Here is a 17288-nt window from a genome sequence, read left to right on the forward strand (position 1 = left end):
TTGCAGCCTTTGATTATTGAGTGTTATTTGCCAGCGTTTCTGCTCTGCTCGTTTTAATTGTCATTAATAAGATACAACGAAGGGGAAAACTGCACAGAGAAAGGGAAAAATACAGTGAAATCAACAAAAGAGATTTAAGCATTTAAATCTATACCAAAAGCAGAAATATTTCTAAATGTCTTATAAATATAAAAATCATGCTGTTGTGCTTTTCTGAATTTAGAATAAGAGAATAAAAAATACCAGCTAATTAAATGAGATCAGTGTTATCAGTTGTTGTCACTGATTAGGAATCAGTGGGCCCCCAGGACCGAGGCTGGTAAACACTGCTCTGTAGTACTTATCATATCGGTCAGATATTTAACATTGCCATAGCAGTTTATATATACTTTTTTCTTTTGATTTTTTTTTTTATGCAACACTAAAGAGTCATACACTCAGCAAAAATTACAGTAGAAATCTAGTTGTGTATGCCACGATTCCTGGGGTCCTCCGCTACGGTGACGAGGCAGAAAACAATAGCATTGTCTTGATAAAAACAAAGTCTTACTTATCCTTATGGACAGATACACTTTAGTAATTCTCCATGGTCCACAGCACTTCAACTTAAACGTTAAATATCAGAAAATAAAAACAAAGCCACTGCTGGTTTTGAAGCCCATAAAAAGATCTAAAAACACAATATCAGGAGATAATAAGCACCAAAGATTTCATTTTCGTGACTCCATTTTATTCTGATGCCTTGTACTTTTCTTTAATTTGCAGGTAGCTCTCAGGGCCGAAAAAACAAAATAACCACAAATGGCAGTCTGAGTTCAGGAAGCCACTCTCAGCTTCTGCTGGACTTGTCATCCTTGAGCTCTGTACCACCTTGTAAGTACCACAAGGGAAGAAAAGATGCCAGGAATAGCGTACCAAGGTGTTTAGTGAAATATTTTTCTCGGGTTAAAAGGATGCCTGTGATTTTACACCAATGTTTTTTTTTTTTCTCCTGTGTTTCTAGTGCAATTGTTGGAAAACCTTGGCAGATCAAAACAGTTCTCTTATCATATGAGGCCCCGGACATGCGATAGAAGCAGAAAAACAAATCCTAAAGAGTGAATGAAAATTCAGAAAAAAACAGCGTGATCTCATCACATTTCATCAGTGTGAGTGCACTCCAGTGTTAGCCATGAATGGTGCTTCTTTCACCTGCTCCATATGATGCCAAATATGTTGCAGTTACTCAGAACTCTGCCTGTCCTGGATTTTTTTTTCTTTGAGAGGGCAGACATTTCCAGAGCAGGAAAAGAGGCAGAAACATTTCATTGGCCCTGTTGTATAGGGTGACTAAAAGAAGAAGCATTACAAAACACTACAGGACTGTTTTAAACAGGTACAAGTATGCATCTTCTCCGCATGTGCCGTACTTTCTTCCCAAATCCAGTATCAAGTGGCCTCTGGTTGGCCTATCCTATTGCTATGCAAATTTGATGGGGTCAAGAGACCAAAACTGGGTGGTACACCCACTGGTTTCAGAAAAGAATGATACCAAAGCTGCCTTCTTGAGCTTTAATTATAAGTATTCTGCAGTTCTTGTCAAATTTTTATATAACAAAAACATTTAATAATAGCTTTTATTTTTGTGCTGTTACAGTAACTAGCTTTTTTTGGATAACTACATTAGTGTAGCCATGAAAGCCAGGATTTTACCTCATGCATAAATGCATTTTAAAGTATATGCTAAAAAAAAAAATGAAAGAACCAAATAGAGGCTGGATTGCTGATTTTGTTTTTTTTTATGTAGCCCATGTAACTGGCCTGATACAGCACTCTTTAAACTCTTTGCTGTTTAACAGATTGGGTCAGTTGCTGTGTACCCAAGATATTATTACCGTGCTAGCAGTAGACCAAGACTGGACTACATAGATGATCCTATGGTCTAAGTGCTGTCTCGGTGGACAGCAGAACAAGATCAGTACCAAGCTTAACTAATTCACTGCTAGACTTGTTTTGGCTTTGCATTTTTCCTCAGTTGATCAGTTGTCAGTTGACTGCCCTTTAATGCAAGTGCGCCAACAATGTGCCATCATGCATTCCTCTCGATTTAAATGGAACAGAGCAAAGGGAAAAATTGCATCCTCATGTAAACTTAATAAAAAAAAAATAATTGAAATTGTTAAGCTAAGTTAGATTGAAATGAGTGCTGCTGTCATTATTGTAAACGTTATTTACTTTGAAAAGGCTCTGAGATTCCTATATGAAAAGTAATGATGACAAAAGGATTAGTAGAATCATATCTGAAACATAATTCTCTCCCTCTAACAAATTTGCCAATTATTTACATTATAGAGAACAGTTTATATTTATCATTCATTATGTGCAACAAAACATAGTCTTAGTCTTGATCTGGTGCTAGTCTGCAGCTCTGGGGCACATTCCAACAGCACTAAGCTCGAAAGTTAGTACGTCTTTACGGTACCAAGACTAAGACCAGGTCAGTACAGGACCATCGCAAGCAGATAGCACAATGCAGCTAACCCTTCAAATTCACTTTATTTGTTCATTCCATCAAGAGCACACCTTCAGCGTGGCTGGTCAACATACTGAAGATAAACCAGACTGGGACTGTTGGTAAGCGGTGCGCTAGCGTGTACATTCGATGTCACGCAGCGTTCTTACCCAGACACCCTCTCCTGTTACTCCTTATCTCGGCATTATCGTAAACTGTTTATGCTGTGGAAAGAGGAGCTCACAAACTAGGTCTTGGAGAACCTCTGTGTGGTACCAGCCTCTTTAAGTAATTAAATGTGAGGAGTGTTGTTTACAGATTTCCTCACTAGAACATACGTACATACAAATTGGATGCAGCATTGTATTATTGCTTGCCTTAAACTCATTTCATTATGAGAATTATCTGGCGACCATTTATTTACTAAAGTTCTTCTAAAGGGGAGCTGCTTGTTTAATTCTAGCCTTCCTTATGTGCTCAATAGGGAAAATATAAGTAAGAAATCTTGAGAGAAGCTCTGGAGAACTAATCTACCCACATCATAAATTTAAACAAAAAAAGCTTGTTCTGTTTCTTAGAGCGGCCCTTCAAGGGAAAAATCACTTTACAGCAAATACTGTTTGATTATTCATTCAAAGTAGGAGTGAAATTCCAGGTAGAGATTACCCCACACATAATGTATCAGTCATCATCAGAACCAGGAGGACACTATGACAAAGTTGTGTTCTGCAGCTGCATTTTCAAGAAGACAAAATAAATATCACGAATTGATTTACTCTTTATCAAAAAGTAATTTGTCATAGTTGCCTTGTCTACCTTGCCTATAATTTTTTTTTTGTATATTTGATTGTTTTGCTGCTGCTGTTCCTAGGAATTTTTTGTATCATTTACATCAGAAATAAAAGTAGATGTCAGGATGGTAACTGTGCATGTATTTATATTTGTTACTATTTATTATGAATAAATATTGAAGAAATAACCATTTTTCTTGTATTATTATTATTATCATCTACAAAATAAAAGCTAGATCACTGTAGCTGGTGGTTTGTATCCTCTTGGGTCTTTAAAAATAAAAACATTGGGATGGGCATAACAAAGTACAGTGCAGGAAAGTGGAAGATGGGCATGTTACGTGATAAAATTCAGTCTGTTCTGGCATTCTTCGACTGAGATGGAGCGGACGAAAACCAAACATAAGCTACATCACTAGCTAAATCACCAGAGAGATGCCTATTTTCTCTTTAAAACCTGTAGAGCGGTGCATGGGCCCCTGCTGATCCCTGCCCTTTTCCAAATAGTTTGTTTGACTGTTTCAACAAAAAGGTCCACTAACCCTGACTGTAAGATGACCCCAGCTATATGCCTTCTGCAGTTTTCTTGTTAATCCTCTCTCCTGGAATCATTGATTTTTGGGGATGGGGCTGGTGCCCTGTATTTTTTGCACCATATTTTTAATGTTATTAATTAAATAGTGCTAATTAGTGCTTTATATCTCCATGAAAACATAACAGTAATTCTTTTCTCAGCCACCACTACAAACTACTTGGGGTAAATAATGTAAAAAATACGCATTTTGGGTGGGGTATTCCTTTAAACTGTGAAATAATCTGACAACATTAACCCCAGCTATGGTAACCTACCTTCTTCACCTGGTTTTCACTTACAGCATTCAGTCTGCAAAATACAAGCAGCATTTAAAAAGGGTCACTTCCTTAGCAGGAGATTGTGAAACTCTAGGAAGAGAGCAGACAGGCTTCAAATTATTGTACTGAATATAATAATCACCAGGATATGCACACAACATTTTATTAGAAATCGTACATGTAATTTTATTGATTGTAATTTCAATGACAAAGACTAACAAAGGTAAAATTTAAGGCTGGGGTAAAACCTAAACATCACAAACCAAAGGCCAAAGGCATCATCCAGTGCTGCTTCAATACATTTCTTGGGTGGCAGATGTTCCACGTGACTGCCCAGATATGAACACACTGAAACAGTACTGCAGCTCAGCGAGCCACTGCTCTCGACCGTCCCCACTCCTGCACCTCTGCGGGTTATAAAGCAAAGTAACAGACTTGTTAGTAGAGTTCAGTGCTTTCCTCTTATCCACCGCTCTTCCAGCATTTCTTTGTTGTGTTTTCACATTACATTTCAACTGCTGCACACCTACAGTATATAGTTTTCCTGGACAATTTTCTAGACAACAACATCTATTCCCAAATCCCCCTTTCTTTCAGACATGCAGGCACTGGCTCCCCACAACTTGAAAATGGGTATGCACCGGTTAAAAAAACAGTTGACATGCATCTTTGACCTGCTTATTAATTTATAGAATGACACATTTTATACGTGCAGCTCCCTTCTAATTTTACAGTGGCAAACTCAAGAATACACTCATTTACCGTGTGCTCATCCATGCCTGTTCTAGCTTAAGTAAGATGAGAAACAAGTTCAGACTAACATCATATTGTTTTGGTGCATTTTGTCATATTCTCAGGGTGTGTTTGACATTTTACTGCCTTTTATCCTTCCCTTCATTCATTTTCCAAACCTGCTTTATCCTGAGCAAGTCACTAGGAAGCTGGCACCTATCCTTTCCCCTCATATACGATTTTACTAGAAATACATGCTAGCTCACAATTACTGCTTAGTATACCGGATATTTCTGTACCAAGTTAAAAATGCACAATGACTTGTTCTCATTATTGGGATGTAACTTACCATGATCTCCTGGATAATCTGTTGCAGTAGTGCCGAGTTAGCCAACATGTGGTTTCGGAGCTGTGTATGCTGCAGGAGTAGACGTATCATACGTGCGACAACTGGGATCACTTCCTGGCAGGCTTCTGTTACTCTCAGGCTTTGTAGCATGAGGCGCAGCACACGAGGAATGCTACTCAGAGCCTCAAGGCAGGCACCCCACATTGCCTCCCTGTGAATGAAAACCAAGTCAGGATAAGAGTGGGAAAGAGTTACGTATTTGTGACAACTACAGGTAATATAAGGCCTTATATGACATTTAGTCTTAAGCAAGCTACAGACTTAATTCCAACTGCTTTTTGTTAGATAAAGTGTTAGAAACTAGTCTTTAAGATCCAAGTAATTCTCCAAGATGCCCTTGAGGTACATGTTTAGAGAGGTCTTTTACACAATATTGTCTTAAAAGAGAGAGAAATGATGAGCAGACATGGGTGTAATTAGATAAGTATGTGTCCTCTGTGCGATACATAAGACCACCACTTACATTTACAGTCCTTATAAGAAAATGATGGCACTCTAGACACAGTTTGTCATTATAATATGTGCAAAACTGAAAACTACCATCTAACTAAACAACAAACGTTAAAAGCAAGAATCAAATCACTACTTAGTCAGAAGGCTTCAGATGCCCAGCTGTGCTCATAAAAGTAAAATAAAGTTCCCAAGTGTAAAAAGATTAAAATAAACTACGCCAGCCCATAAAAAGTAAAAGTAGCCTAAATGTTGCAGGGACTACTTATTCATGTCAAAGAGCTCTCTAGGCGTGTTTCCAACCACATTCTTTGAGCTGTGGAGTAGGAACAAAAGTAGAATAAAAATGTTTCTGCACATGAACTCTCACAGTGAAGTCCAATGGTTCAGCTGCTGGTTGAAAGCAGTAACAAGGGCACAAGACGAAAGTGACCCTTCACAGACGACATTTCTACTGATGGCTTTCAGTCTGAGAAGCAGCAGATCGGTCCCCTGCCTCTGGCCATGAAATACCAGCCAGCAAATCTTCAGTAAATTGCTATTGTTAATCTATCTGCCTTATATATTTAGAAAGTTTTTGATTAGTCTTTGAGTAACATGTAGAAATATACGAACATACACAGTCTAAGTAGCGGGATTTGAACCCACAACCTCAGGCTATGAAATCCAAAGCCATAACCACTACAGCACACTGCCTAGGCATAGTATTGAAAACCCTTGGCCTTTTTCATTGCTTGCAAATCAGAGATTTTGTTCACTATAATATTCCCTCAGTTTCCAAAACTATCACTTCATGTAATAGTACAAAAAAAAAACTGCTACAATGCTGCAGATAAAATAATAAAAAACATCAAATATCCTCAAAACCTAAAAAAAAAAAAACTTACACAAAACCTTAAGTTTGTCGCACAAGATACTGAAAAATGACCTATGAAGAACATTCTTTTTGAATGATAGAAGAGACACATTGAGAAAAACAGAAAGTGAAAGATGAAACCTGACCATTCGCCAATAATGAACAATTTATAAAGGGGAATAACAAAACACGTATGCATCTTATCCACCTGTAGTACCTGTTTATGTGGTCAATAATGTCTTTGAAGCGGGGCAGACACTGATAGACAATATGATTAACCATAAACACCAAAATCCAACATTTGTTTCTCCAGCTGTGACCTTCTTAGTTGAAGGCTAAAAAAGTTAGAAACATGCACTGAACAATGTACTACAAGATAAAGAATAAAAAATGAGTTGGAATAAAGATGCACATCATCAACCAGGGCATCTCTTGGTCTTCAATCAATTCTTAATAATTTTCAGATTGCACCCAATTTCCTACCTAATTATTTGTCTAAACTGTAGTGGTATCTTTCCCAAAGTGTTTAAAATAAATTGAGCTTCTGTAATGCTTTACAAAAGATTCACCTCTGGCTAACCAGGGCCCCTTTAAACCCTTAACCTCAGTCAGATGAGTCCCAAATAACTCCTACAACCTACCTCTGAATGATGAGAAAAACTGCAAAAAGTCAAAGTCGATAAGGGGAGATAATCCTTCTATTCATAGTATGCCAATTGACAGCTCCCTAAAGAACACACCATTTCTGTAAACAGGAGGCACACCACGAAAATTTAAGTAAACACACGTGCTCCTCATAACCCTGCATGTCACCCCTTGAAGCCTGAAGCCTCCCTCTAACAAAGAGCTCTTTCTTTCATTAATTAAGTCAATGTGACTTGGGACAAAACAGATGAGTCAAACAAGCAAAAACTACCTTGCTGGCCTTCCTTTCTGGAATGAATTCTTGTGAGAGAAAATTGCTACTGTAGATTTGTGGGACTTACTCTGCTTCAAAGATCTCTGAGAAAAGGACATCTTACTGGAGACTCTAATTGAATGCTAGGGTTATATCACCAACCAAACAACATTCACCTTTGAATTGGAGCAGCAGTCCAAAAATGAAACCTGAAACCTCAAAAATGACCTGGTCCAAAACATGCAGTTTACTACCACAGAGGAGTTCAGCTGGCTGTACAAGACTATTTGAAAAGAAACCATCAGAAGACAGAGATGTCCAGTGAAGTTACAGGCGAACAGTAGGACTTGATAAAGCATGAAAGTCCAATATCGTTTGATAAAACAGACTGTAAGAGCCATTTGATACTTATCCAGGTTATTTTAAACTGAAGAGAAGTATTTTCTTAGTTATGATACAATGTTTGCCTATACTGTTTAGTAATGCAAAGTCTATGGAAGATTCTACTACAGGTATATTCCACACAAGCTAAACTGAAATGGAGTATTCTGATTATTTCTTGTCCCTCTGACTACAGATTAGTCCCAGTTTGTGATCTGCCTAGCACAGCTGGTAAGGCATGGAGGGCAGTTTTCAAACCATATCCCGCAACATATCGTATTGACCATATTGAATGTGCTATACATATAGAACTTACTGAATGTAACAAGTAAAGATTGTGCAAGTTTGCCACAGAGAAATAACACAACCTTTAAGTATAGAAAGTAAGTTGAACAAGGAAAAGCTAAGCTTATAGAAGACCCATTTTTTTCTTTTTTGTCTTTTATCTTGCGTGTGTGATAACTTTCTTCTCTAATTCTGTGTGAACTGTTTTGCTTTGAATTTTCACTAAACCTTTTTAAAACAAACTTTATTGGACTGAGGAATTTGTTTTTGTTACGCGTTTGACTTGTGCTCGATCCTACCTTGCCAACTCAGTAGCAGCTCGGTTTTGGGAAACTGGAAAAGATGCACCTACACAAACCCTTTAGCCTAACTTCATGCAGACACTTTTCAAAATAATGTCTGTGATTTGAGATTTTAACCTACAGTATATTCTACTTCTCTGTCCAATGTTATTTCTGTATGGCTCAGGCAAAGATTAGTCTCGGTTGTACTCCAAACTCAAAAGCCCTATGAATATTTTGCTGTCCTGTATGAAGTCAAACATCATAGCCATATTATACACAGAAAAATTGTTAGATCATGAATATATAGCATTCCGATTCATTCACTTATATATTGAAGGACAGACAGGCGGTAAACAAGTCCAGAAGAAAACTGACCGTAATTTGTTGGTGCGTAATGTGAAGCATGAATGAGGAGATTCACAGAATATGAAGAAGTCAGTTTGATGACTGTTGTATTCAGAAAAGCACATCTGTAAGTCACAACGTGTCTCAAAAACATCTTTCAAATGAGATCTGTCAAGTGATTTGGTTTTCACTGGAGGAAGACTTTTTGTCACTCTCTAGAATGTCAAAATAGGCCACCGCATTCCATGACTTTGAGATGCCGGATTTGGTTTATTTGAATTTGAGTGACAAATGGAAACAAATGTATATAAAGACAACACCAAAATGGACTGGGATTATTTCAAAAATGATCAAAAACTTTTTTCAAATACTACAAAAATGTCCCGACCCAGAAAATATAAAGTCATTGACACTACTATACTGCAAGGATGAAAAATAATGTGTTTCGCAGCTTAAATGCAAAATGGTTGATTCTAGAGTTTGTCTGAGAGTGCTTTGTGGAGATAAGTGTACAAATTATCAAAGTATATCCTGTGTGGAGCACAAAGTGTCATTATTCCTAAAATGTAAATGTTATATGCATAGAAATACCCAGGAATAGAATTAGACACTGTTTTTTCCACTTATATTAATTTTCTCGTCTTAAATTCAGATTGTTTGAGTAAAATACCAATTTTGATATTGTTGGTATTGAAAATCTAATCCAAATTCACCTGTAACCCAATGCATTTCAACCCAAACCCACCAATGCAAGCAGAGGTTTGTAGTCGTACATTAGTACACACTACATTTCCATTTCTCAATGTCATACAACTGCTTATTGTTATTTGTCAATAAAATAACAGTTCCAAGTAAATTATAAATGGTTGTGTTCAAATGTATTCTAGGGTCATTTGTTCTGATCCCAGCCCATGCGCTGACTGCATAGAGTTAACAAAGCACGTTTCTTATGCATTCACATGGGTTTCTTCCAACATTCTAAAGACAAATACATTAGCATTGACTGGCGACTCTAAAACGGCCTGTAATGAGCGAGTATGTGTGCCCTGAGACTGGTACCTCCATTTAGAGTTGCTTTTTGTGCACTGCCTATTTCAACATTATTGGCATCTGTCAATCTGTCCTACATATATGTGCTGAAAGAAATAATTAGATATAAAAAAAGAACAAAATATAAAATGAATGACAATATGCTCCCACTTTCAACGAAGACCCTTAATATACAAATGAAATAAACTGCACAGAAATGCATCCCTCAAAAATTGGTCCCTAATTCATCCCGTATGTATACTGATAGAGCATCCTACATTCAGCTAGATTTCAATAGAACTCGGCAGTCTTTTTGGACATGAACACTTTATTTGCTCATTATATGAAATTGTGTTGTTGAATCATGCAATTATTACGTTTACTGTTGATTCAACAAGATTTTTACAATTAACAGATTAACTTTCTTTTAAAGATGCTTCCCTGCCTCTAAATAGGGATTCTTTTGTTAAAATAAATATAAATAAAAGTCAATCAAAAGCAATAATGGTATATAGCTGCTTTTGTCCTTTTGCAAACTTTACATTATACTTTAGTTTGTTTGACATCTGATCTTTCATTTCCAAACAAACTCCTGACAACTGACTTTGGAACTAGCTCATTTTTAAGAGGAGCACCACTCGTCATATTCTTTGCATTGAAATGTTTTGACTGTATGCACATGACCAGATGATAAAACACAGACAGACAGACAGACAGACAGACAGACATTTTATTAATCCCAAGGGGAAATTCACATACTCCAGCAGCAGCATACATAAAGAACAATACTAAATTAAAGAGTGATAAAAATGCAGGTATAATAGACAATAACTTTATAAAAATGTTTGCTTTACTGTTTAACTGTACTAATTGGTTACAAAAAAAAAATTGTGTTTGAACATCACTTTAAAACAGTAATTCAAATTAAATGAATTCATGCAAAATAAAAACCGCCCATCCCTACTGACTACCCATGAGAAATGGATGAACCACATGCGTCACACATGTTTAAATACTTGAACTTGTGTAAAGCAATTACCTGGGCAATCATGAGTACACTGAAAAAGCTCAATAGATGATGCAGAATCAAAGCTTAGAAGTTACTGAAAGAAACTAGATTGCAGACAATAACCTACGTGAACACCAAAGGTCAAATGGCATGGAACAAATGGAGCAAGTCCACTACCCGTACAGCTTTTTTCTTGTCAATCAATAAACCTGTTTTATTTGCTTAACAACAGTCTATACCAAGCATCCCAGAATGAAGGCTCTCCTAGAAATACAGGTAGTGAAGCAGAAAGTAAGATATAGTTGAAAAACTGGCGATCAAGGAGTGTGTGCTGCAAAATTTTACCTGAAAAATAAATACAATCTCTGTGCCCATGTAGGAAGCATAACTTCACATACATATCTAAGCAGAGAAACTACCTCTTTTGTCCTTGTTCTTCACTGTCACTCTCTTCAAGCATTAACAGCAGAACACTGCAGCAACAGTTGGCCAGAAATCGAAGCAAGACCTCACTGGGAATGTAGGCCAGATCTAGCAGCTTGGACACAGCATGCAAAACTGCAGCTGCTGTGCTGTCGGGGATAACCTGGAGGTTAGCCTACATTTGGAAAGAGAAAGGTGGAGTATGAAGCAATTTTTTTTAAAATGAACTGCTTAAGCTCTAATGACAGTTATTTCCTTATTAAAACAAACACAAATTAAAGTTGTCCATGAATATGAATTATAGCTAGTATTACTATGTAAAATCACACGATCTTAGGTGGATTCTTATTACCCAGCAGGGCAATGTAGCAAGTAGTGTTAATGAAACATTCATTGTTAAACTATATTATATTTAAACGACTGTCAACATTGTTCTCAATAAGCTTGCCATGCATTTAACAAACAAGAATACATTCCCATTACAAAATTGTATTAATATCCCATACATTGCTTAGTATGCAAGAAACCAATCCTGGAGAAGATGACAGCCAGTCCCAAGCCATACTCAAGCACACTTATGAACTAGGACAACATTTTCTGTTGCCAATCCACCTAAAATGTATGTCCTTAGATGGTGCAGTACAATATTGTAAGAACATGGAAACTTAATTTCATTTACTGACAAGGATCCAGTGCTATAAAGGATTATGTTAGCTGTGGACACATAACTACTCAACTAATAATTTGAAGTGGGCAGCATCACTAATGTTATCAATAAAAAATCAACATACAATATATAAATATGTTATATGCATACAAATCCACAAACGAAATATATACTGTTTTAATTTACATAGCATTTGAATCCCTTGTAAATTTCTAGATTTATACATGGCAATGGCACAAAAAGATCTGATTTACACTTAAAATTAAACCTATAGACAGTCTGACTGAAAATAAAAACACACACAAATCTGACATTTCTTTATTGAAGAAAATCATTTCTAAAGATATGGGTCTCTATCAGTCCTACAGTCAATAAGAAAGTGGGCATTCTTCATTTACGGTAGACATTGTGCAAAGTGAAAGATCACTGCAAGATCACACCTTACAAACTTCAAGGTGGTGACAAAGAAACTTGGGGTGAGAGCTAAAAGTCTTCACTTTAAGAAACTATAACAAAAGAAATGCTAATGGCAGGTTATCAAGCAAGAAACCACTGCTCTCCAAAAACATGTCTGTCTCACTAAATGTATGCTAAAAATCATTTGGATATTACTCAGATGTCTGAGGAAAAATGAGACAAGAGATGAACTTTTAGGTAAAAATACAGAGCCTTATGTTACATTTAGATTAATTAAAACACTGCAAATCAATATTAAAACCTCTTTCCATCGATTAATTTTTGTGAACAGAGAATCATGAAACCATTAAGATAATTGAAGGCAGGGCCAATCTTCAATAATTCAAAGAACAATTAATTCTAATTTGTATTATGAAATTCCACAGTATTAGATTTAGGCATCACCTTGTTATCTGAAGCGCAAAAGAAGTTGTGTCATGCAGTTCTGAGCTTAATTCAATTAAAATGTGTGGCACAATCTAAATGCACGTATTTTGGCAAACAAGCATAAACCAACTGAAAGATCTTTCTTAAGAGGAATGGATGAAAGTACTATATAAAAGCTGTCCAGGAGTTATTAGCAGTTACAGGACTGTTAATGCTGCTGCTTAAGTAAGTTCCACCAAGTATTTTTTCTGAACTCTTTCCATTTTTGGTCTTGAATGTTATATGTAACTGCAATTGACTGGTGCCTTCTCCTTTGCTTGCTGGGATAGGGTAAAGCTACCCTGCATCCTGCCCTACATAAGTTAGTTAGGAAGATGAATAGATGTTATGATAGCAATGAAATTATAATGTACACTTTTGTGTGTGCGGTTTGTTTAATGAGACAGTCTGTTTCTATGAACAACCTCTATATTTCAATTATATTAAAAAATAATAGATACTCAAGGTCAGGGGGTATTCAAAACGAAATTAAGCAAAACTGAATCTGTGAGATCACCAATGACAGCATATATTAAAAAATAATACTTTCTTTTGTATGAAACTGAAAAGCCACAATCCAGGATTTACAGTTTAAGCTCCTTTACTCATATCGGAGCACACATAAAATTGAATAACTTTGTTACTGGGTTGGAGTTTTTAGTATGAGCATCCTTTGATTTCCCAGTGCACCTCAGGCAGCAACATAACTAGTGCAATTAAAGACTTCCACAGTTTTTCAGTTGTTTTGTAGATGTTTCAGCCCAATAACCATAACACAGTCTTGATCAAGGATAATGAGGCACATCTGCTTTGCTTAAATGCTAACAGGCAAACTCAGCATTACCATTTAAATTGCATTTTAAATGCTCAGAAATGCCTTTAATTTAACCAAATTTCTTGTTAAGGCAGGAAAATTGATTTTAATGTGCTAAACAATAGCAACGCTCGAGTAATCAGTGATTTATACATAAGCTAATTGTGCAAGTGGTACAGTACGAGCTACTCTTGCAAACACAATGAAGCAGGCCTGTGAAGCAGGCCTGTCTGCCAGGCACATGACATTCTCCCTCCAACATTGGTACTATAATCATATCAGGAACACGGGGGGTGGAAACCTCTCACAGCATACACTTTTAAATTGTAAAATTCTGGACAGAGCTTTCAGAAATTTGTACATTTTAATTGAAACATTAAACAAACAAACAAACATGCTGGCACAATGTCACTTGATTTTGAAATAATGTATGGACTATGAAAATTACATGTACTGTAACATCTTAAAAACAACATTTATTTATATAGCACATTTTAATACAACAATGTAGCTCAAAGTGCTTAAATCCCATCTATCGATGTATATTAGGTTGCAAATTATTAATCAGACCTAGTACAAAACAATATGAACTGCAATGTGAGAGGTGTTAGTAATCAGCAGATAAGGAAAACTGAATACGCATATTGTAATATCAATTTATTTTCTTACATCTAGTGCTATTTTTGTCAAATAAATTATTCAAAAGACAAATTGTCCTTGAGTTCAGTTTTGGATTTTTAAACATATTTGCAAACCTTTTTAAAAACTGAAATTTTGGTTTATTCAGTGTAGATTGATTGGCAAAAAATAGAACATTTAAATGACCATTCCTGACTAAAATTAAGTTAGCTGAGGGTAAAAAAAAGTGAAGACATACTGTGCTGACAGAGTATGCATGTCCACAGTGTCAGAAAAAAAGAAAGATCATGAGACAATGAGAGACGAGATGGAATGTATTTAGTGTGTGCTTTTAGTACTTTGACATGGCCAGGAACATACAGGTCCTTGCACCATAACAGCAAGTATAGCGGTATTGTATGCTTTAACTTTGTGCTACTTTTTCGTGTAATTTTTTAATTATATTTTTGTGTAATTTACTCGTCCCGCTTTTGAGAGTCTTTTTGGTTTACTTAAGCTATAATTTTGATTTATTTTAACTTCTGTCCTAATTTTATTCTAAGCTGAATTACTTAATAGGAGGCAGCCTACTACCACTTGCTAATTCTTAGTATTTACTGTAGCAATGAAAAATGGTAATTTTAAAATAATATAAAACAGAGAAGAATTCTAAGATAAGTGTTTCATACAACATGAAACTAAGAAATGGCTGTATACAGTCATATGAAAAAGTTTGGGAACCCCTCTTAATTTCTGTTTATCATTGGCTCAACTTTCAAAGTAGCAACTTCCTTTTAATATATGACATGCCTTATGGAAACAGTAGTATTTCAGCAGAGACATTAAGTTTATCGGATTAACAGAAAATATGCAATATGCATCATAAAAAAATAAGACAGGTGCATAAATTTGGGCACCCCAACAGAGATATTACATCAATACTTAGTTGAGCCTCCTTTTGCAAATATAACAGCCTCTAGTCACCTCCTATAGCCTTTGATGAGTGTCTGGATTCTGGATGGAAGTATTTTTGACCATTCTTCCATACAAAATCTCTCTAGTTTAGTTCAATTTGATGGCCAACATGCATGGACAGCCTGCTTCATTTCATCCCATAGATTTTCGATGATACTCAAGTCAGGAGACTGTGATGGCCATTCCAGAACATTGCACTTCTCCCTCTGCATGAATGGCTTTGTAGATTTCGAACTGTGTTTTGGGCCATTGTCTTGTTGGAATATCCAACCCCTGCATAACTTCAACTTTGTAACTGATGCCTAAACATTATCCTGAAGAATTTGTTGATATTGGGTTGAATTCATCCAACCCTCGACTTTAACAAGGACCCCAGTCCTTAAACTAGCCACACAGCCCCACAGCATGATGGAACCTCTACCAAATTTGACAGACTGTAGCAGGTGTTTTTCTTAGAATGTGGTGTTCTTCTTCTGCCATGCAAAGCGCTCTGTTATGACCAAATAACTCACTTTTTGTCTTATTAGTCCAAAGCACTTTGTTCCAAAATCAATCTGGTTTGTCTAAATGAGCATTTCCATACAACGAGGGACTCTGTTTGTGGCGTGAGTGCAGAAAGGGCTTCTTTCTCATCACCCTGCCATACAGATGTTCTTTGTGCAAATTGCGCTGAATTGTAGAACGATATACAGATACACCATCTGCAGCAAGATGTTCTTGCAAGTCTTTGGAGATGATATGTGGCTTGCCTGTAACCATTCTCACAATCCTGTGCATATGCCGTTTCTGTATTTTTCTTGGCCTGCCAGACCTGCTGGGTTTAACAGCAACTGTGGCTGTGGCCTTCCATTTCCTGATTCCATTCCTTACAGTTGAAACTAACAGTTTAAACCTCTGAGATAGCTTTTTGTAGCATTGCCCTAAACCATGAGACTAAACAATCTTTGCTTTCAGATCTTTTGAGAGTTGCTTTGAGGATCCCATGCTTTCACTTTTCAGAGGAGAGTCAAAGGGAAGTACAACTTGCAATTGACCACCTTAGATACCTTTTCTCATGATTGGACACACCGGTCTATGAAGTTCAAGGCTTAACAAGCTAATACAACCAATTTGGTGTTGCAAGTAATCAGTATTGAGCAGTTACATGCATTCAAATCAGCAAAATTACAAGGGGACCCACATTTTTGCACAGCCAGTTTTTCACATTTGATTTAATTTCATACAACTAAATACTGCTTCACTAAAAATCTTTGTTCGGAAAACACCCCCCAGTACTCAGATGTTCCTAGGAAACAAAAGACATACCACTGTTATCTTTTTTTGTTGAAAGTAGAGTCAATTATTATGCAGGCTGAGAGGGGTCCCCAAACTTTTTCATATGACTGTAAACAAAGTGTGCAAGTCCCTAAACAAACCACTAGAATTCTTTTTACTTCATGGCTTTTCATATAGTTCTCTCATGATCAGGAGGCACAGTATGAACAAAATAATGGAAATCCCACATGAAAAAGGAGTTTAACTTTAAAATAACTAAGGAAAAATAACAAATTCAGCTGGCAAAATTGAGTCTTATTAATTTGATTGCCAATTAGTAGTATGCGTCAGCTGTAAAAGAGGTTTGGCAATTAGCACATTGATGTGTTCATTTTCAAAGAAACAAGGTGGCTAACAGACTTACAAAAAGTTCCAATCGTTGATGATTTAATTGCAGGAACATCGGTCACAAAAACTGCTAATTTATTTCATGTAGTGAGGCAATAGTCTTCAAAATAATAAGAGCATATCCTAAATTTTGACAAACTCAGTTGGCAGATAAATAAGATAGATAGACAGACAGACATACATACATAAACCTACAGTATAATTGCAAACTGCTACTAAGGTGCAGCTAGAAAAGTTACCACAGAGCTAAATGAACATCACAGTGATGCACAACTTCTTCACAAACGATAGTTTTTTTTTTTAAACCTTCTCAATTACTACTTGAAATAATAATTAGCCAACTAACCAATTAGCAAAATAGCTGTTAGTTACAGCCCCAATTAATATATTGTTAGGTGTTGCCACTGTCCATCTTCTGTATGAAGTACATAAAGA

At 36.3% G+C, this 17288-nt stretch overlaps 2 protein-coding genes across 5 annotated transcripts in view; one reads left to right on the forward strand and one right to left on the reverse strand.

The window, feature by feature from the left end:
• invs (inversin) overlaps positions 1-3470 on the forward strand; it is a 202741-nt gene extending 199271 nt beyond the window's left edge. For all 3 annotated transcript variants that reach the window (XM_039737489.1, XM_039737491.1, XM_039737490.1), the window contains 2 exons: positions 766-873; positions 1004-3470. In XM_039737489.1, the coding sequence (XP_039593423.1) occupies positions 766-873; positions 1004-1101 (206 nt within the window). In that variant the 3' untranslated portion in view covers positions 1102-3470. The remainder of the gene's footprint in view (positions 1-765; positions 874-1003) is intronic.
• An 824-nt stretch (positions 3471-4294) lies between these two features.
• tex10 (testis expressed 10) overlaps positions 4295-17288 on the reverse strand; it is an 89994-nt gene continuing 77000 nt past the window's right edge. For both annotated transcript variants that reach the window (XM_039737493.1, XM_039737492.1), the window contains exons 13-15: positions 11232-11410; positions 5216-5426; positions 4295-4541 (exon numbers count right to left, since the gene is read on the reverse strand). In XM_039737493.1, coding sequence (XP_039593427.1) covers positions 4428-4541; positions 5216-5426; positions 11232-11410 — 504 coding nt within the window. In that variant the 3' untranslated portion in view covers positions 4295-4427. The remainder of the gene's footprint in view (positions 4542-5215; positions 5427-11231; positions 11411-17288) is intronic.

Source organism: Polypterus senegalus, chromosome 15, assembly GCF_016835505.1.
Source record: "Polypterus senegalus isolate Bchr_013 chromosome 15, ASM1683550v1, whole genome shotgun sequence".
NCBI classification, from domain to species: domain Eukaryota; kingdom Metazoa; phylum Chordata; class Cladistia; order Polypteriformes; family Polypteridae; genus Polypterus; species Polypterus senegalus.